General features: G+C 36.7%; 2 protein-coding genes across 2 annotated transcripts in view; both read left to right on the top strand.

Moving 5' to 3' along the window:
• Nucleotides 1–3,045: 3,045 nt before the first annotated feature.
• LOC130625148 (uncharacterized) lies at nt 3,046–5,543 on the top strand. Its single transcript, XM_057440214.1, has 4 exons — nt 3,046–3,118; nt 3,277–3,357; nt 3,490–4,557; nt 5,440–5,543. Exons 1-4 carry the CDS (start codon nt 3,046–3,048, stop codon nt 5,541–5,543), a joined length of 1,326 nt encoding a protein of 441 aa, XP_057296197.1.
• Nucleotides 5,544–5,753: 210 nt separating this feature from the next.
• Nucleotides 5,754–21,858, top strand: part of LOC130625325 (alpha-aminoadipic semialdehyde synthase, mitochondrial-like) — a 29,198-nt gene continuing 13,093 nt past the window's right edge. Inside the window, exons 1-6 of the mRNA XM_057440384.1 lie at nt 5,754–5,993; nt 6,708–6,829; nt 18,621–18,725; nt 19,490–19,574; nt 20,606–20,673; nt 21,284–21,430. Of these exons, the coding sequence (XP_057296367.1) occupies nt 5,801–5,993; nt 6,708–6,829; nt 18,621–18,725; nt 19,490–19,574; nt 20,606–20,673; nt 21,284–21,430 (720 nt within the window). The 5' untranslated portion in view covers nt 5,754–5,800. The remainder of the gene's footprint in view (nt 5,994–6,707; nt 6,830–18,620; nt 18,726–19,489; nt 19,575–20,605; nt 20,674–21,283; nt 21,431–21,858) is intronic.

The following is a 21,858-nucleotide window of genomic DNA, read 5'->3' on the forward strand; positions in this document are numbered from 1 at the left end:
AAGAAAACAACAAACACGTTTGCCAGCCCACACAGCAATAGGTATTTTTGGTAAAAAGGAAAGGTCGTTTTCAGTTTTAATATTAAAGTTATGTCTTCTAAATTGGTTTTAAAATGATTAGTATGGTGCAAATAATTGTACAGATAACTTGAGTTGGATAAAATAGGGGGTTTTTTTTACTCATCTGTGAAAAGGTGTATTGTCTTGTCTTTCTGGCTATTAGGAATCATAAAAAAGACTGGACAGATCAGACCCTCGACAAGAATTACTCCAGGGTAGCATAGGTTTTGCCTGGGGCATTTTGGTGCTTTCCAGAGATTCAATTTATATGAAAGAGGTTGGAAACATTAAACTTATCACTTAAAACGAAATGGATTACCAACAAGGCTATATAACGATAAACAATGCTAAGCTATATCTAAGCTATTTTTATCTGACTGCCAAAGTGGATATCTTAATTTTCCTTTAATGTTGCCGAAAAAGTTATATATATATGTCTAATTTGTTAATCCTTTTGGCATTACGGCGCAATGTCAATGTATTTAGACTGACGTCAATGCGTTTCTTAAGATTGGTGAAGCCATTGCATTGTAGTTACAATTTTAAGGCCATATAACTCGAAAACGAGGTGGTGATATTCTGACCCAACTTAAAACAAGGCCGGTCTTAAGACGGGATAGACCATCTTTAGACAGGGTGGCCCATCTTTTGACATGCTGTCCTGCCAATTGACGGACCAGGACCAACTTATGACAATGCATTAAAAGATGTTTGCATACATCAAGACCTAGTATTTAACGTAAACTAACTTCAATAAAATGAAAAAACTGAACTGCTGCAACTTTCTGGCGCTTTGTTGTATATAGCTAGCTATATTGAATCCAGTTATGCATTTAAAGCAAAAACAACACTACTTGGCAACTCTTGGTGCAAGACCAGATCAGCAAATTTCAAGATAATCTTTGATGGAATTATTGCAACTTGACCTTACGTAACTTGAGAGGAAGCCACGATTGAAATATTTTGTTATATATAGCTATATTTAAAAAAAGAGACTATGATTTAAAGAAATATTATCTCTTAATTTATATTTTATGTGATGAGTCTTGCCAGTTTCGAGCAATACACCCTTTCAATTATTTTCATGAGTGGTCCACAAAGGCAGTTCTGGAGTCTTTTTTGAAATTCTTGCCCAACTGGACAACAGCGCCTTATGTGGGGATCAAACCTACAACCACTTGGACATGAGTTGAATGCTCTACCAAATACGTATTTATTAACTTTATTTGTCAATTTATGTGTCTGTTTGTTCAATTTTTAAGAAAAGCAAAATTTATGATATGGTATATATTTGTATTACTCATTACTTTATCTATATTTATAATAGATTATATTTGAAGAATTCATGGTTTATTCTCCTCCATATTTTTTTTGTTCTCTTTGTTTTGTTTTCTTAAGTCCTCTCATATAGACACTGCATTTGTCTACAGTTGGGCCACGCCTGTTTTCAATTTTTTTTAAATTCGAAACGGTGTGTTGCCCATGTTACAAGGTTTAACTTTAGTCTGGGAGTCTTCAGACTGACCAATGGTGTGGCTATTTCTAAAAAGTGTCAATAATTGGACCTGTCCCTTTTTTGGTACGATTTTTGTTAAGCACAGGTATAAGGATACCTGTGCTTAACAAAAATCGTACCAAAAATCGTCAATAGTTGGGCCTGGCCCATCTAATGACACATTTTCTAAAATTGCAACAGTCCTTTGTGTGCAGTTGAGTTTGTCTCATCCAATGACACGGTTTTCAAAAGCGGGAGATTCCTTCGTCAATAGTTGGGCCTGTACCAACTAGGACAAATTTGCATAAATTCGTCCAAAGTTGGGCTGGGCCTGTCAATAGATGGGTCATCTCAAGTGCGAACGCACCGACCTGTCTTTTGCCAGGTCATCCTGTCTAAAGACGGGCCTGCCCCGCATCCAAAGTTGGACCCATGTCCGTAGTTGGGTCAGAACAGTGACGTCAGTTAGTTTTTATCGCATGTTTAACTAGGGGCAACCTGGGACCAATTTGGGTAAATTTTGCAAACCTGGTTCCCCAAATCAGATTCTGAAAAAACAGGTTGATGACAGTACCAAAACACCTTTAAACCACTATACTTCTTAAACCGTTTGTCAAAAACGCATGGTCCTATACATTTTCTTCATCAGTGTTTCGAGCTGTATACAATAGTACCAACCTGTAAACAAATTGCCACTAAAAAGTTATGGGAAAATGAATATAATTTCTTCAGGCCGTTACTTACTTGTGTTACTTGTGTGGACTTTCGATGAGATCATCAAGGTGACAATGGGTTCCCGCCTTTAGCAAATCCTCTCACTCCAGGATTCCAGCCTGAAATGAACATAAAGGGCACAGTTAACACTCTTTCGGGGTCCAAGTATTGTACCATGTCCACAATACTGTTTGATTTAAGAGTTGTGTACGAATCATCAGGGATCAATGACAGGAAATTATCCAGCAAATTTTGGAAGCAACTTGAGTGATTTTTCTGATCTATTTCGGCGTTTGGTTGAATAAACGAGATCTATTGGTTCAAAAGCTGGTGGATTTCAGGGATTGAATAGCTTCGAGGGCATTTGAGGTTTTCGATTTTATGTAACAGAAACGCCCTTTCCTGTTAGATGATTTTACAATTATGGGCACAGAAAGGTTGGGAACTAGATTTTCAAGGATTTTCCATACATATATATATATATATATATACAGTATCGTTCTCTTTTACGTTGGAGAGAGTACAAGTGGAAGTGAGATAGAGCATTGGTATATGATAGTCCATTTGCTTCTTGGATTTTTTTAATGTAGTTACGCTGTAAGTCTTCTAATTGAAGGATTTCACCTTTTTTTGTTAGTGACCATAACTGTCAGCAATAGTCCACTCTAGGGATGACCAAGGATTTTCAAAGAGTAAGCATTGACTAGGCTTCTCTGGTGAGGAAGGTTTGTAGTATCCATCCAATTAGCTTTCTGATGGTTTTAGTGAATGACAGGATGTGTTCTGAAAAGGTGCAAGTGTTGCTCATTATAACACCTAGGTCTTTAACATGCAACTTTTATGGAATTGGCAAACCTAATTGATTTAGGTATTGATAATCTGTGTGAAGTTCCATTTTACACTATTGGATAAGCTCAAACTTGGAGTTACTGCATGACATAATATTCTGCTCAGCCCATTGATAAACTATATTTAAATCTATCTGTAGATTTTGAGAATCTAAGCAGCTTCTGATTCAACCACCAATCTGTGTATCATCTGCAAAGCTAAGTCACATCTCAGTAAAGTTAAATTAAGAGGTGATGTTAGTAACGAAACGATGAAATACTTTTTTGTTGAAAATCCGAGAGTAGGAAGGTTTTATTTGTTACCTAAAGTTCATAAGCGCCTGCAAAATGTTCCAGGCTGACCTGTTATTTCTAACTGTGTTTACTTTACAGAAAACATTTCGTCGTTCATTAAAGATACAAATAACTTTTTAAGAAAATTGAGAAACCTTCCTACTCTACCGGATGATGTTTTACTCTGCACGGTCGATGTTCTAGGACTTTACCCTAATATCCCTCATCAGGATGGGTTGGCAGCTTTACATAGGGTGTTAGATGTTAGAGAGGATAAGAGCGTCTCCACAGAAACCCTGATGGATCTTGCGGAGTGCGTTCTCCAGAATAATGTGTTTGAACACAACAATAGGTTTTTTAGGCAGCTTCAAGGAACGGCAATTGGTACAAAAATGGCCCCTTCATATGCAAATATTTTTATGAGTGATTTGGAGGAGCAGTTTTTGGAATCCTCAATGCTCAAGCCTCTTGTTTGGTGGAGATATATTGATGATATTTTTATGTTGTGGCAGCATGGAGAGGACAAATTGATTAAGTTCCTTGAACTTTTAAATAGTTGCCATCCCACCATTAAGTTTACCCATTCATTTTCTAGAGATAGTGTTAATTTTTTAGATGTAAAGGTTATTCGCAAAGACAACCACCTTATTACCGACCTATATGTGAAACCTACTGATACTCATCAGTATCTGCAGGCTTCATCTTGTCACGTTCCTCATTCCATCAGAGGTATAGCATATAGTCAGGCACTTCAGCTTAATAGGATTTGTTCAGAGGGAGAGTTTTTCGATAAGAGGTGTAATGAGCTGGAATCATGGTTGCAGGATAGAGGTCACCGTAGTAAGATGGTGAGAAAGCAAGTACTTAGGGCTCGAAAATTCAGACAAGATGACTTGCTGAATACTATCAAAACTAGGAATAATGATAATAAATTCACCTTTAACATTACTTACCACCCAGCATTTATGAAAATTAGGCGAACGTTATCTAAAATACACCTGCTTTTGACACCAAATGAAGAACATCGCAAAGTTTTTCCTAATGTACCTATTGTGGGGTTTAAAAAGGGGAAAAGTTTGCAAGACTTTCTTGTGCGGGCAAAGTTACCTGAGATCAGGGAGAAAGCCAACGGGTGCAGAAAATGTGGTGCTAACAGCTGCGATGTATGTAACTACATAAACACAACTTCTTCTTTTGGTGACAAAAGCAAGTCCAAGAAATTTGATATAAGGAAGGGGGACCTTAACTGTAACTCCGAAATGGTTGTTTACTATATATATATATATATATATATTATATATATATATATATATATATATATATATATATATATATATATATATATATATATATATATATATATATATATATATATATATATATATATATATATATATATATATATATATATATATATATATATATATATATATATATATATATATATATATATATATATATATATATATATATATATATATATATATATATATATATTTATTTCTTCATCTTCAACATCTGTGATTATTTATTCATCTTAAACATTTAAGGCACTTCGTTTTATGTTTCACCCTTATGCTTCTTGAGTAAATTAATTGAGGAAAACATTAGGTAGTAATTACAAGTGGCAGAAACAACCTTTCCATTCCCTGTTTTAATGTTGAAGTGCAAATGGCTATTTATTAATCAAGGATCGTAAATAAAAGGATTTAACCATTTTAACAAACAACTTTTAATTGAATTATAATAATCAAAACAATCAAACAACTGCTTCATATGGTGTATATGCGCATGATTTAATTGTTATGAGGCTTAACAAAGGAAAATGAATATTGCAAGGTATCTCATGTTTTTTTTTCAAATGACAAAACCTCAATCTAAGTTCCATTTAATTTACTCTGAAGTCATTTACAAATTAAATATTACTACCAAACCCATAGGTAATTTTTTCTTAATAAACTGTCACCACTAAATGTTGTTATCCCAACACTGGTCACTGAGAAAATTATATGGATGTCAAAAAAAATTCAATATTAATTTTTTCTGCAGATAAAAAACAAAGGTATGAGTCAGAAAATGTTGTTGGGGAGGACTGTAGGCCACTTGCCATTGATCCCTTTGTTAATGGTTATTTTGTTGCAGCAACCAAATAAATAGATGGTGCAAACAATTGATGAAAAATGGGATTCGCAATTTTAACATTTTTTATCATAGAATGATTTGCAAAGACAGCTTTTTATATATGGCAAATTGGGAATACAACCTGTTAATTTGAACCCTGAAAACCTCTGGTAGTGCTGTACAACAATGAAATGAATGGCATTGCTAATGTTGTATATCAAAATATTATAAAATATGAAATGATAGATTTTAGTATTCTAATTTGCTGATTTTTAGATTAAAACATAAAATGTGGAGGATTAACAGACAAACTACTTTTAACCTGTCAGATTATGCACATAAAGCACCACGCTTCGTTAGGACAGCCTCAAAAACTTCAGTTTCCAGTCCACAAATAGTGGGTATTAGAAGAGAAGATATTAATGTTTGGGAAAGAAGAGCACCAATAGCTCCACAGCATGTTAAGGAATTACGAGACAAAGGTTGGTTTTAACAATTGTCTTTTTTGTTTTGTTTGTATTGGCAATATATTTATTTAAAATTACATGTTTTGCTTATTTTGCCTGTCATGTGACTGACAGAAGTATTGTGGAAAGGCATTTTTACAGTTCTCTGCTTATGTATATTATGTGCATAAAAATTACTATTGTTTCACCGCTTTTCGTCATTTTTCAAATATGGAAAAAAGCATAAATGGTTTTGTCCATATTATTAAAGTGGCTACTTAGGCGACACTTACGCCACGCAGATAGTGTTTAAATTTTGCTAGTCTCATATAGCATGCTGGCACAACAAAAAAATCTATGTTTGGCCCACAAAGACCCTGCAATTCATGGAAAATGACCATGCTGGCATCAGGAACAATTAGCACGTTCTGAGAGTTTGAATTTGACAAAGTATTTAAAGATCCTAAAGTTTTAAGTTCACTGTGGATATTGACATGAACTTTTTCAATTTTAAAATGCATGCAATAACTTTTGGTGTCTAAATTTGGATTTAGCTGTCTTGCCTCAACATATTTTGATCGAGGTTGTAGTACCTACCAGGCTTATGCAAAGTTTTAAAATTTATTATTTAAAAAAACAGGGTTAGCATATAATTATTATGATTACGAAAAACAATATATATGATATTTAGCTGCTTAATAATAAATTCAATGTTATTTTATACCTATTTTCCCATGTTTTTCTACAAAGGTATTGAGGTAATTGTACAGCCTTCTACAAGAAGAGCCTATACAATGGCAGAATATGAAAATTCAGGAGCTATTGTGCAGGAGGATCTGACACCTGCATCGTTGATCATGGCTGTGAAACAGGTGGGTAATTGCAGTTGTTGCAACTTCTTCATTTTTAGTTAAAAATTGACAAAACATTATTTTGTAATCATTTTATAGTTCCATTAGCGTGTTTAAAAAAACACTATTTTTGGTATCATTACATTTTTACATTAATATTAGTCTAATGGTATTGTATAATGGTTATATATATAGTGGTAGAGAACATGGGGTGTGTTTACTTAATCAGAGTGACCAAAATCATTATAACATTTATTGCACACTTTCGCCAAGCTACAAACAAAAAAGCCAAGAAAATAAGTAAAGAAAACCTAATACCAGACCCTGGGGTACATGTTTGATCACGAGGAGATATTTAAGATTTACCTCAGGCTTCCCTCTAAAAATATTTTGTTATCTTTCACAGATTGAAAGAAAAAAATACCATTCTGACTAGGTTTGTATAGGAAAAATTAGACAGTAATAACTCTTCAATAGCTAAATTAAGAAATTAATGAAAGGTTGAAGGTTGGTAATAAACTTCTGTCAAGCATTAATGTATCTGGTACCTTGCAATATGTTACGTAATTTTTTAGGACAAAGTTTTAAGCTTAAACCTTTGACTGTTCGACAGTCAATTCATGAGATCTAGATTTAGTTCACTTGCAAAGCAATTTTTGTTCGCCATATCTGTTTCGAACACACCACAATGGATCATTAATCTTTACTTACACTGTTTCACACTGTTTCATGTGTGGAATTAAATCTGTGCCACAGGAGTTATTTACATAAAAGCTGATTAATTTTATACTGAATAATTCAGCATTACAAAAGTAGAAAAAGAAGTGACATAATTGTTACACCACATGATCAAATATATATATTCTTTTAACTTCAAGTAATACCACTTTTTAACTAAGAAAATGCATTATGCCAGATCGGTAGTTGCTTTGAATTACTAAACACTAACAAGGTATAGTAGTAGTAAGGAGTGAATTTAAGTACACCGACCTCCTCCTACACCTTTACCCCCCAAAACCCCGCTTCCACCACTTCCATCACCACCCCATCCAAAAACAAGTAAAAAAAGAAATCATATGCTGATATCAACAAAAATAATATTAAATACCAACACATAAAAATATTAAATCATATAACATCCACGCATGCGCAATAGCATATATAGTATATATGCTATTATACAGAATATGAGTAAAAGTTATCATGACCAAATCAAAAATTTTTCTGGTTGGAATAAAATGTACCTATAATAAAGGGATGAATTTTTTCACAAATATTATCAGTAAAATATATAATACCGTGTCGGCACCAGTAGTGGCAACTCGCGAAGCTCTCGCTAAACAGCTAAGGAGCGTGTGGGATAGCGTTAGCTACTATTATAACAAGGCCAGGGATCAATTTTCAGGAACACCAACTATCCACGATGAGGTTCAACGGGTCACCATCGAAGATGAATACCAAGGAATTGAGGACCTCAAACACATGTTTGGGAAAGAATCTAAGCATGCCACCAATACTGATGTAATTGAGGATATCTATAATATTTTTGATGATGACGCGGAAATGTTTGAAGAAGAAAACCACATAAAAACATGGCGATTTAATAACAACCTTAACCAACCATTGACGGAGGCCATCATGCAAAAAATTACACCACACGTAGACATGCGAGTGAAGGTAATATACTCCTTTGGCTGCGAAATTTACCGAGGCGGTGGAGATGACATTGAGGCTTTCGTCAATGAATGTGAGATGAAACGCCTTGATTTGGAAGATGCAGAATTTTGGACAAAAGCCTATTTGCCACCAGAAAGGAATATAGAAACACCAGGAGCATATGAAGGTAAAATAATATTCAAGCACCTTCAGATCAAGATAATTTCTATGAGGGAACCCCTACTTGGATGTGGACCTTTGCCAGATTGTCTGTGGGCTAAGAGATGCATTTATAGTTTTGACAAGATAGATGAAATAACGGACAGCCTATGTTTCTGGAGATGCTTGGCCGTTCATTACCGCGAGGATCGAAAGCAACGCAAAAAACATAATACGCAAGAGGCCCTCAAATTAGCTCGTGAGTGCTACGAGGACCCCAAGTTAAAGAGGGAAGAGGTACGTGCCACGAGGCTCGTGGACTTAGAGAGCATCGCTAAAGAATTCAAAATTACTATCAGAGTCTTTGAACCAAAAACAAACACCCAACAATTCGATGGAACGCAGCGTACTTGGGGAGATCCTCGCTTTGGAAGGATGACTATGATTTTTGATAGAGCCCCAGGATCAACTATTTGAATGAATTAAACGATTATCAAATGTCCTCGCCGGTGAGAGCACACTCTTCATAGTTGATGACATGATCGCGGATGAATCCATGGATAAAGGCGCCAGAACCTGCTCGAATTAGCCATTAGCGATTAGCGGGAGGCACAGGAAGCATTTGTTATGGCTGTTGACTCAGAGTTATACCGCAATTCCCAAAAACCTGAGGAGACAGAAAAAGCAGTTGTTCATGTGGTACCCGCACGAAAGGAGTGACATGAAATTGGTGGATGAAGAAACCAACATAAATAAAGACTGGGAAGCGATCAAGAATCAGTTGAAAAAATCCAAACATGCCTGTTTGTATATTAGGCTGGACCATCCCAGAGCCTGGAGTATATTAGAATAAATAAATATGTCATACATACATCAATTAGAAAAGCAACTGGATGCCTGCCACCAAGAAATGGATAGGATACCACATTTGGAGCGGAGCCTTGAGGCTCTTGATGAAGATCTTCGTGATGTACTGGAAAGGGTAAGGTATCAGAGGAACACCATGTATTTTTTCATATTAATGTCAACTGTTCTAATGACATACATCCTGGTTGGAATATAATTCGGAAAGTTATATATTGACCGTTTCAAAATATTTCAATATATAATGAAGCGTTAAAGAAAAATGGAAAATTACTTACAGAGTCAGCAATTTAAAAAGTATTACGATGTGACGGTACCGGTTCTGCGATGCTGTATTAATGCAGGTTCCTCTACCGGTTATTGTTCACAGTGTTTGGAGAATTTTAATTATCGAAATGGCTACTACTGGGAGGGGTTTATACACCCGGATGATGATAAGCTTTTAGATAGAGTGCAATCAGGAGAGAAGCCTTGGGCGACAATTGCATGTGTGGAGGAGGATGAAGTGCTCGAATACGATATTGAGGATCGCAGGGGTCTGCATATTGTATCAGCGAACGTTAACGAGTGGGGGGTAATTTGCTATGAAATCATAAAGGATAAGGACCTAAAGCTCTCAGATCTGGCAGACTTGGAGAAAATTGGTGAGATATTAAAAATTCAAATTGAGGATAGGCGCTTAGTCAATATCGATGACATTGATATCGAACCAAATTTTATTAAAGGTATAGTATATGGTTTTCCATTCTATACACTATATCCTGATGATTATACACGACTTCATCCTATTGATGATTAAAGGGATCTTGCTCGGTAGGTATTAATATAAACCATAGGTTCATATTAACCATAGGGATCGTTACCATTCTTTAACATGCTCCAGAGGTATTTCAACATCCTCTGGAATCAACAATAATTCCTCTGCCACAAAATTTCGATCAGGTCCATCTGCCAAATAGTATAACAACCTTGTACCTGTTACTATACGGTCGAGTCTGTACGTCCTTTTGCTCCACCAAGCAATTGTTGCACGTCTTTTTTGATCCCCATGTTCCTCGCCGGGTTGCAGTAGATACAAGTAAAGCCCGTCATCAGGCAAAAGCTTTTCATCGGAATATACCTCGCTTTTCGTAAGTGGGACCTCCTCAAGCTTGATGGCTTTTGAAGGTTTCATACCGATCATGGCCGTCTTGGAATTGTTCATAATTTTTACAATATTATATAGATGTTTCACACATTTGTAGTACTCTGTTCGTCAGTGACCAGCTCCTGCGCGTCCTGAGGCTTGAACAATCTTTCCGCGAGTGCCTTGTTGTAGGCCTCCACGAACGCCGTGAAAGTATGATGGTACTTGGTAGTAGCACGCTTGATCTCAACACTCTCGCCTTCCAACAACTTTGTCACGTCCGATTTAAACTCACTACCATTATCACATTGGAAGATACTCGGATATTTGAGAGGCCCTGCTTTGTAAATATCGCGGAGCATCTCCGCAACTTCACTAGCTTTCTTTGCACGTAGCAGTCTTGCCACTTTGTAGCGCGAAGCTACATCAATGCCTGTGAGTATATATTTATAGGTGTTTCCATATAATTTATCATGGGGCATGTAGAGCAAGTCAAATTGATGCATCTCGTTGGGTTTCGTGATGGTGAAATGTGGATAATTGATCCGCTTGGGGTCTTTGATATGCCTGAGTTCATAGCAGCTGACAAGTTAACCAGTGAATAACTCTCTTTTTGGAGAGACCACTCTGCTCTGAGAGTAGTTTAATAGCTTTCCGTCCAGTCCGGAGATGTTCTGGAGAATAGTAGATTTGGCTTAGTTTTTCCTCTTCCTTCTCGGTAACAACATGCTTTACTTTTGACATGTTTATTATACATGTCAAAAACGATTACGCCCATTTGTACGCCGCAAAACTCAAAAGGGCTAAGGAGCCAAGAATGAACGTCAGTTCACCGTCTTTTTGCTGCTTTGAGGGTGTATAAAAATCTGAGAGCTTTGGGGCCCTATCGATAGTAGCAATGAAATACTTTCTCATTTCTTCGTCCATTTCCTTCAATCTTCACCAGCTTGCCTTTGCTCATCCCTTCTCTTATTGTACGCATCAATTTTTGCTTGTCTGTCATGCACCCATTGAGCTTAGGCAGCTTGTAATTTTCTACCGCTAAATCCTGTCTTTTCCGCTCTTCTTCACCATGACCTGAGAGTTTACTGAATAGGAAATTAGAGCCCGAAAAGGCCAATGCGTGCGCTACGAGCACACCAATTGTTGCCATTTATTCTACCTGAGCACATTGATCAGCCGGTGGGTGGTGATATGTATAAATACACGTACAAATGACATCGTCCTCTGAAATTGATTCATTCTCCCACTCTTCCCTTGTCAATGGCCCTGCAAATTCTTTTAATCTATCCCAATGCGGGCTGTGGGGCCATCGTACTGCATTAACAAAAACGATAATTCAAATTTATAATCATTTCTTCATAGTCACCACTTTACTCCTCAATACTCGTTCGTATGGTAGGGCGAGACGGCTGTATCACGACATCATAGCACTCGCCAGATCCTCATTTACTAATTTTTCAAACTCGAGCGAAATGTTAGAGATTTTGTATAGCGTCAGCTGCCTTGGCTGCGGTTGAGCCCGCGGCTGGTGTACCGGCATCCTTGATGACTTGATCGTATGAAGCGAAATGTAGAACAAACTGTAGCCTATCGTGGAGTCCATGTTGATAAAACAGGAGATCTCTCGTCAACTCGAACATTTTCTCCAACATTGAATACAAAAGGTGTTTCCGTACGCCGCTGCTATAGCACGCTCCTCATTTGTTCCTACATGGTCAGACGCTTTTACCTGTAAAGCGTGAATTGTCCCGTCATTTGGATTGATTCCCTCCAAACTCAGATTGTTTTCCCTATTAAATTTCGAAATCCAGAGATCACGGTAGACACTGAATACATTATAATACGCAATATGCTGGACCTCATTCCCATTCAAAGTAATACATAGGTCACGCACCAGGGCCTTCCCAATATTGCTAATGATCGTTCTTTTTGTGTTGGTGCCGGTCAATTCCATATCAAATAGTAGTCTGAAACTCCCAGGAAATATAACATCGTCTCATTCTGGCCAATCGTGGACAGTACATGACTCACTTTAACCCGCTGCCTCTTATCTTTTACAGCGAGCATAGTCTTGACTTCCTGATAAGGGTTTAGTCTTCCAAAAATACTAATTTATTTAGGTAGGCTGGTGGTTGAAATAAATGGCTGATAATCCAATATATGAAGGAGACTTTACGCCAGAGGAAAGCATTCCAGACGAGCCTGAGGAGTTTAGTAGGGAGAGTGAGATCCTTCGACCCGAGGATATTCCAGATACAAGCACTGAGCCCAAGGCGAGTGGGATAGAAGCAACTGAGACAGACACCACGCTAAGTCAACAGGAATGGTTGCAAAGGTTGCTGGGGAAGGAAGGAGACAACACTACGCTAAGTCAAGGGGAAAGGCTGAAAAGGTCGAAGGTTGTTAGCTTTTACAAACATCTTGCGGTGGGGTTTAATGAGGAGCCGAAGCTAGATGCGATACCTTACGACAATTTTAGGCTGAACAATAACCAGCTTTTTTTCGATGGTATAAGACTCACAAGGGAAGATAATGGTGAATTTAGAATTATTGGATCGACACTGCTGAGGATGCTACGCCCCAAGAATCGCTTGAGGCGTATGGGGTTCGAAGGCTATATTACAGCTATCGCGCCAACGGCCGGGAGGCTCTTGAACGATATGGAGCACATCAAGGCAAATGATGACACTATCAAGATGGAGCCACTGCTCGGGAAAGTACTCGACGATACGGAGATCTTGATGGAAGATACTTCGTTTGGAGGAGGCGAGATATTCACGGATCGTGAGAGAAGGGAACTCGATAAAGGGATTTGAATGATCCGTGGTCAGCTGAGGATGTTGGAAAGCAAGATACTCGTGAGAGATGAGCAGATCAAAAGTCTCAAGGACAAAAAGAAGACCAACCCTGGCGCAACCAAGGAACAAATAGACATTTGGAACAAAGAGTTAAAGAAACTGCAAGATGAGAAGAAAGCCCTACGAGAGCAACACGGCGTATTTTCCTCCGAGATTCAGAGCCAGCTGAAGATTATCAAAGAGACTCTGATGAAGATCGCTGGGGATGAAAAAACCTTGGTCGAAAAGCTCAAGATCTTGTTCAAGGAACAAGGCTTGAATATCGCGAGCGTTATTTCTGCTGTTGGTCTACTGGTTTCCACCATTGTGCTCGCTGTCACTGGAGGAAGCACAAGCGCCGTAGGAAGTACAGGAGGAAGTGCCGATGACAAGGGGTTTGTGCGGAAACAGCTTCAAAGACTCGCGAGATTTTTGAAGTACCTAGCAGGTAAAGCAGGTGCAGCACTACCGGGGATCATTGTCACTGTGGTGTCGTTCTTTTTCAGAGTTGCAGCGAGGGTTGTCGAATATGTAGCGAAGCACTTGTATATGGCCTTGGCTGCTGGTGTGGGTATCGTTGTTGCCTATGTAGGTAACAGAAGGAGTGGGAAGAGATTGTAGATTATTCTGGTAAACCACCTAACTTACCAGATGAGAATCTTAATGTTTCATCCATATATAGGTGATAATTAGCAATATCCCCACAGTGATAATGGCAGCCTTAGTTTCCTCGTGAGCTATTGCTGACGATGGAGCTGGTGGGGGATGCATCCTTGGTATCTTTGAGGGTTGACGTTGATGATGCTTCCTTGGTATGGGCTTGGCAACAGCATGCGGAGCGTTAATATTGAGATTGATAACAATCTTGAAATGGTCCTGACTGATCAGGAACTTGTTGTTAAATCCAGCCACATTTGCGATCCACTATAGTCGACCTTGCTTCGTGCATATCTGAGTACGTTCTTGAATTCACTAATTTCTCTACCTGTATTTGTAGGTCTAATCACCAGCTGTTCAAAGGTCGTCAAGTAAAGCCATTGGGCATCGATAGAACTGCCTTGATTACCGATAATTCCTGATCGCGCATTGGCTTGGGACTTCAAAATCAAATATGCGTAGCATCGTACACTTTCCGATAACTTTTCAATGCCAATACGTGTAAGACCCTGACTATTTTCAATTACCCACTTACTCCGTGTATTTTCATTAAAATATGAAGGCCAACTGCCAGGAAAATATTTACGTTTGGCTTGCCACAAACTGAAAATACTCTCATTTTTCCATTCTTGCTCACTGCCAGATACTCCAAATTCACGTGTCAATGCGTGAAGCTTTTGATTATTGAATGTTCAAGATTTTGAAGCGGGAAGAGCCAGGCATTGATACCTCAAGCTCCTCTAGTATTTTTCGAATTTGGAAATAGACATGGAACCTACACACAGAGCGAACAAGGGGTAATGGAGACGTTAGATGTTGCATGCTGATACCACAAGCCGATGTTGCAGCGAATGCAGAGAAATTCAATTGCGTAGACCAGAGGTTGAAAGGGTGAGTCCTATATTCATCGACCGGAGGGTTAGCATGGAAAATATAGTCCACAAAGGTATCGGGAAACCTTACTTTAAATGACGAGCCCTTCGCGTCTATTACTATATCTTGTACCGTGAGATCTTCACCTCTTAGCTGCTCCAGCTATTTCCCATGGTTAGGTTTTATTTTGCTTTTGAATTATATGAATATATGTTCATTGTTTCTTAAAGAAAGATGCGACAGTTATATATAACCCGACATTTCGAATCCCACGATATTTGATGAATATCTGAGTGAAGGCACCAGAATAGCGCTAAAAAAATTAGTATCCGCCCCAGGTGGGTGAATCTTTATAAAAAGAGTGAATTCAATATCTATAAAGCGGGTGCCAAGATGAGTGACGGGACGTTTAATGTAGGGCCATTGGAAGTCACAATCCCTATCGAGCTGGGCTTGTATAGAATCGAGGATCTCTCGGCTATTGTCAAAAACCAAGCAGGGGATAGGATAGAGCTATTTGTACTCAGGAACGGCGTGTGTAGGATTAGAGTTAATAAAGGGTATGTTGTGATAATTGATCAACCGCTGCAGGACCTTATGGGGTATGCTTTTAATAACAAAGTACTATTTTCAGCGGGTGACTACGACAGCAAGTACAATACTGACATTCATCAGCGGCTGAGAATCGTATGCCCCCAGATGGATAAAGATTACTGTCTTTTAAATGGTAAGAAATCCAATATAATAGCAATACTCCCTATCAAAGAGCTTACTGCTTGGGGGGATATGCGTAACTGGAATTTTAATAACCCTGTTTACCTCCCCATTAAGGGTTCAACAGACAGGTTAGATTTCATACTCATAAACGAATATCAAGACGAAAAGAACCCTTTCGCATCAATAATAATGCATTTGCTTATAGAATAAATGACTGATATTATGAAATTATATCCGAGCTTACTACCGAGTGCACCTGATCAAGAAAATGAGGGGCAGACATACAGGTTAAAAAAGATTGAAGAGATCGAGGCTTTCTTCCAGGGTGAGATTAAAGATCGGGATAAGCTCGCTAAAAAGTTTAAAATGCATGGGACATGGATTAGATTTTGCGATCACAGATTGTTGGGTATCTCCGTGATAACCTCAAGTGTCGGTATTGGAGCATTATTATCGGTATTGCGAGCTCCCCTGAGCTTGGCCATGGGAGGCATCACAATAGCCGTAGGACTTGGTTTAAGGAACGCTGGGAAAAAGCTGGATGAAAAATCCAAGAACCATGAATCAATAAGATTATTGGCAGAGAATAAGCTTAGTAGTATAGTTGATCTCATTAGCAGGGCTATTGAAAATGGTGTGATATCCGATTATGAGTTTAGCCTAATTATGCAGGAGAAGCAAAAATATATGGTGCTAAAGGAGCAGATACGTCAGAGGACTAAGAAGGCTGTGACAATGATCAACAATAACGGGCGCGCGGAATTGTTGGCACAGGGAAGACAGGAGGCCAGAGCAGAACTGTTAAAAAACTTTCAGTCTGCACAGTATGTAAGCGCTACCTAGACGAACCGCCAGTGTATTCATAATCTAATGTATTGTTAGTTACATTAGATGGTACCCACAACCTCACCAGTAGTTGTATCAACCATGAAATCTCTGTCATAAATTATTCTTCGTTTCTGTTTTGCCTCGAGGCCTCTGATGTACTCATCGAGTATTTTCATAGCCGCGATATCTGAACATGGCTTGCAGTATGAACCATCCGTTTGACTACTAGTATTGATATATTTTATTTTGTAAATAGCGGCTATAATTTCATCCCTTATCATCATAGAATAGCCCTTAATACCCAGCTCTTTTCAAATCATTCATTTATTATAATACGATGAATGGATCATCATCTGAATCAAGGTGTCGTGTCCTGGATTGTTGAACTGGTTTATACTTACACTCCTCGAGCATAACCTGCAGATAGTTCTTATTCCCTTGCCGATAGATACTTGATAGCTTTAAAATGCAGATGCAGTTGCAGGGCTGCTTCAGTGGTACTGGTTGATCATGAAAATCAGTATTACTTTGGTACTAACATAGCCTTTTTTAACTGGAGGGGTAGTGAATTCATTACCGTACAGTTTCTCTATCCATGTCAATATACTCTGATACCTTTCAAGCCATTCAGGATGATTGTGTAAGTTAAATGACATCGTAAGTGAGGAACTATCATCATAGCGGGATGCTCCATTGCTATATAGCCCCCCTGGTGTTCTGGTTAGTAGGGCAGTAATTCTATTATCATTGTTATAACCAATCACAAATCTAGCATCCTTGCCTTTATTGGCTTGTATTGGATCGCTAAGTACAATGTTTTCGATCTTTATATCAAAGATGTTAAATGCAGCTAGGTTGCTATAAAAAGCCGTTGTTTCAATATCATTTCCATAAAATTTAAACATCCCGTTTATTTATGAAAATTATACTCTAACTAGGGTTTTTACAAGGACAGCACCCACCATTAAACATCATGTAATGCTGCCAACACAGCATTTTCCCGCATATAATTAACCTCCGTCCACACTTGCATCTATCATATTTATCGAGATCAATTCCACATTCATCACAATACTCAGTCATTTATTTTTAAAGGCTTTGGGTAACCATGGCTCTGAAACGATCTGGAACATACTCGAACATCAAGGGATTGCGTTCAACGGCTCTGATACACATTTCTAAGATCTTGAAATGGTTGGGGACATACTTGAGCTACCATGGATCCTTCCTAGTAGCCTTGATACACATGTCTTTTGTTTTGCAGTGATCTGGAATAGAACAGAGATACCAGGGCTAGCGCTCAATGTCTTTGATATTGAGCTCTTGATAAATATCCATATTTATTTTGGAATAATTCAGGGGACATGATAATTTTTACTTATATTCTGTATAATAGCATATATACTATATATGCTATTGCGCATGCATTGATGTTATATGATTTAATATTATTACGTGTTGGTATTTAATATTATTTTTGTTGATATCAGCATATGATTTCGTTTTATACTTGTTTTTGGATGGGGTGGTGATGGAAGTGGTGGAAGCGGGGGTTTTGGGGGTAAAGGTGTAGGAGGAGGTCGGTGTACTTAAATTCACTCCTTACTACTACTGGTATGTCTTATCTGAAAATGTACCTAGTGGATCAAATTTGTAAGCTATACCATCACAAAGTTAACGCTTTTCTGTATTAATTTAATATAAATATTATAGAATTTATTTAGAGCATAAAATAGGAATGAGATACAAGTACAAGTTTTTTGCAATGACACGCATTACTATCTATTTTACACTCTGGCGAGGGTTGGAAATTTATCTGATGTCATTATAACATTTTTTACCATTGTGAAGATCACGATTGTGAATGTCGCACATGATATACACTTACAATGTTAAATAATATGTAAATATTATTTTTTCAATCCACTACTAAATATGTATTTAGTAGTGGATTGAAAAATTCACATTGTTAATAAAGATTTTTGAATACTTACACATGACAAGCTTTCTATATGGCAATATTGTAGACATAGTGTATCTTAGGTTATCAAATTGTCTTTTATTTCCCTCATACTTTGCTTTTAAATTTTAGGTTCCTATTGACATCTTAATTCCAAACAAATCATATGCATTTTTTTCTCATACAATCAAAGCTCAAGATGCTAACATGCCCCTATTAGATGCCATGTTGGAAAAGGTATTTCATGTTCACTCAATGTAAACCTGTCAATTTGTACCTGCTAATGTTTCATTGGTGTGTGTTCCACACATTTGAGTTCCATAATATCAAACTTTAAGGTAAAGTTATTAAAATTTAAATGAAAAATTAAAATAATGTAAATGAAATTTCTACGAAAGAGAGATATAATGTCTTTATTCCTTCTATATCCCATAAAGACAGTGAATGAGTTTCTGTTTGTATCTTTTTGTTGGCAGCAGACTACATAAATGTGCATCCATTGGCTGCACTTTAAAACAACTTGAAATATCCTTTGTAAAATGTTGTTCCTGTGATGGTTGGATAATATTTATATTTTGCTTATTAAAATTTATCTTCTGAAATATAATCTAATCTAATGTTATTACCTGTTTTTAAAAGGTTCAATAAAGAATGTTAACCTCTTATGCCATTGTTAACTATTTTAACCTTAGCAAGACTATTTTCGCAACATTTCCTCACATAATAAAGAATATTTACTTCAAAAATTTTTTTTAATTCAGAAGCACTTGCTGCATTCTTAACATTTATCCTCTCTGTGCTTGAACTAAAAGGGCCATCATAACATTATTAAACATTTGATAAACAGCTAAGTATAGGAAGAAACACTGCTAAATGTATCTTGTTATATTGCAGTTATCATCATTATTATTTCAAGCTGTTTTTATTATTCTTTTAATAGATTTTAAATTCATTGACAATTGAGTTTTTTTTTTGTCTTTTTTATTTCCCATATGATATAGAACATCCGTATTATTGATTATGAACGCATGGTTGATCATAAGGAAAAACGTGTGGCAGCTTTTGGAAAGTTTGCTGGTGTTGGCGGTAAGTTTTTCCTACAATCGCTTTATTTGTTGTCGTTTTTTGTCCAACATTTTTATAGGATGCAATTTGCATTGCAATCACTTCAGACCGGTAACCATTGCACCCAGGCATCTTTCGAAAAGGTTTCATGCAACAGCAATTATTGAAGGTAGAATATCGCAACAAAATACAATGGGCCTTAGAGGATATTCTTTTGTACCTCAGATTCAAATTTTTGCTTTGATTGTTCCATTTCCCAATTTCACAAGAGGATTGGAAGTCCCCTGCAATAGCGTGAATAAATAAAAATTGTGGAAGTTTTGTGAAATTCCATATAGTAGGGCTGTTATTCGAAACAACATAGCAGTGAATGATTGGTGCTAGGAAGACCATCCAGCTGTCAAACAACATCAAAACTGTTTGTGTGGAAGCTTTATAAGAAGTAGGCCAAAAGATGAAGTGAAGAAAAGTGAGCTCAAGCTTTTATGAAATATAGGTGAATGTGTAGCATTAGTCCCATTGGAAAAAAAAGTAATATTCAAATTTAACATTATCAGCTTTGACTAATAATTTGGTGTTGTGTTGAAAATCCTTTAACAAGAATTTCATCTGTGTGCATAATTTCTAGTTCTGCCAGTGAAAGTATAAAAAAAATTTCTGAACTAGCCAGCATTGTGATCATCAAAGTACAAACCTGCAGAATATTTCATTGGAGATTGCACCGTAAGAAGTTTAGGAGTTGTGCTAATAAGTTGTGCTCTTTTATCAACATCATATCCTTAGTATAAAACAACATGAATTAAATAGACATGTATATAACAACCACTGCAGCTTGATAAAACTATCTTAAAATCTGCAAATTAATTTAAAACTTTAAATACTCTGAATCAGAAGCCCTTATCATAGATCGGAATTCCAATAAAATTTCAGCACCAAATCCAGCCTTTCTATAAATTCAACTTTAAACAAGAAATGCTGTTGCAAACATTTTTCCCCCTAAAATTTTACCTCTTTAATGTTAAAAATCTAATCTGACTCAATATCTTTTTTAGGAATGATAAATATATTACATGGTCTTGGACTACGTCTGCTTTCACTTGGTCATCATACCCCATTTATGGTCAGTATTGTTGTTTTTTCTACTGTTTTTTAGTACTGAGTTGTGATGTAGTCTGATGTTTAATAGAAGAGTTGATGGAACCCTTCCATTAAACATCGCTTATAAATACCTTATAAATTATGAAGTAAATTTTTGGTTAGTTTGACTTGATGTAGACCAGCAGCTTCTGCAATTATTTTACAAACTAAAGTTCATAGTTTTAATAACATTCTTATATTCACAACATTTTCATTAAAGTTTTAAATTGCAGAAAAAAATTGACATACATGTTTTTGTTTTTTGTTTTTTACACAAAAAAGTTTTTTGACTGGCTCCAGTACTGAAACATTCTTTAAAAATCTTAAAAAAAGTATTTCTGTATAGAAATTATATTAGTAAAACATATCCACATAACAGCTTTCTTAGGGGATCGCAAAATTTTGTGTTAAACTTGCTCAACTTCTTGAAGAAATGATTACTACTTTTAACCTTTTGTTGATATAACTTGAGTAAGAAATACTCTTTGCTGCTCTGAATTATGAATGTACTTTCTTGGAGATAATCAACCTTTTCTTTAGGTTAAGAAGTTTATTTTTTTAAATACCTTTGTAAATAACTAATGATTTTGCAGTACGTAGGCTCAACGCATAACTACAAAAACAGTCGGCAAGCCAGATTATCAATTTACGAACTTGGAGAGGACATTCGTGCAGGAAAGCTTCCCTCACATTTTGGTCCACTCACATTTGTCTTTACAGGGTCGGGAAACGTTTCCCAGGTATGCATTCCATATTATAAGTATCAAGTCATCTGAATCTTTATTTATTATCAAAACAAAATTTCAAAATTTCCCTAAATACTATTTTAGGTTATTACGAAAAACATGCAAATATTGCTAATTAAAAAAAGCTAATCTACCTTTAGCTGAAATTATTTTACAAAATGAGCTTAAGAAGTTCACAAAAATAATGTGCATAAACCCGCCTAAAATTTGCATTTATTTTCAACAAAGCCAGTATTTCAAAATTCCGAAAAACTTAACTTTTAACTAACATGATAGATTATCTCCATAATATTAGCTGCACTTTTCCTAAGATTAGTGATTCTTGGAAAATGTATAAAGGCTGAATTCCCTTGCGCTTTTCCAAGTTTTACTGACTAGCACAGATTTTATTTTTGGAAACAGGGCTAGAACGCTAATACCCT

This window comes from Hydractinia symbiolongicarpus, chromosome 14, assembly GCF_029227915.1.
Source record: "Hydractinia symbiolongicarpus strain clone_291-10 chromosome 14, HSymV2.1, whole genome shotgun sequence".
NCBI classification, from domain to species: domain Eukaryota; kingdom Metazoa; phylum Cnidaria; class Hydrozoa; order Anthoathecata; family Hydractiniidae; genus Hydractinia; species Hydractinia symbiolongicarpus.

What these genes read in the sequence shown, in the direction of transcription:
- LOC130625148 (XM_057440214.1), top strand. Translation starts at nt 3,046, where the DNA reads ATGTGTTCTGAAAAGGTGCAAGTGTTGCTCATTATAACACCTAGGTCT. An exon ending in ATGCAACTTTTATGGAATTG is followed by an intron (nt 3,119 to 3,276) that starts GCAAACCTAATT and finishes GAATCTAAGCAG; the next exon opens with CTTCTGATTCAACCACCAAT. An exon ending in TAAATTAAGAGGTGATGTTA is followed by an intron (nt 3,358 to 3,489) that starts GTAACGAAACGA and finishes TTTACTTTACAG; the next exon opens with AAAACATTTCGTCGTTCATT.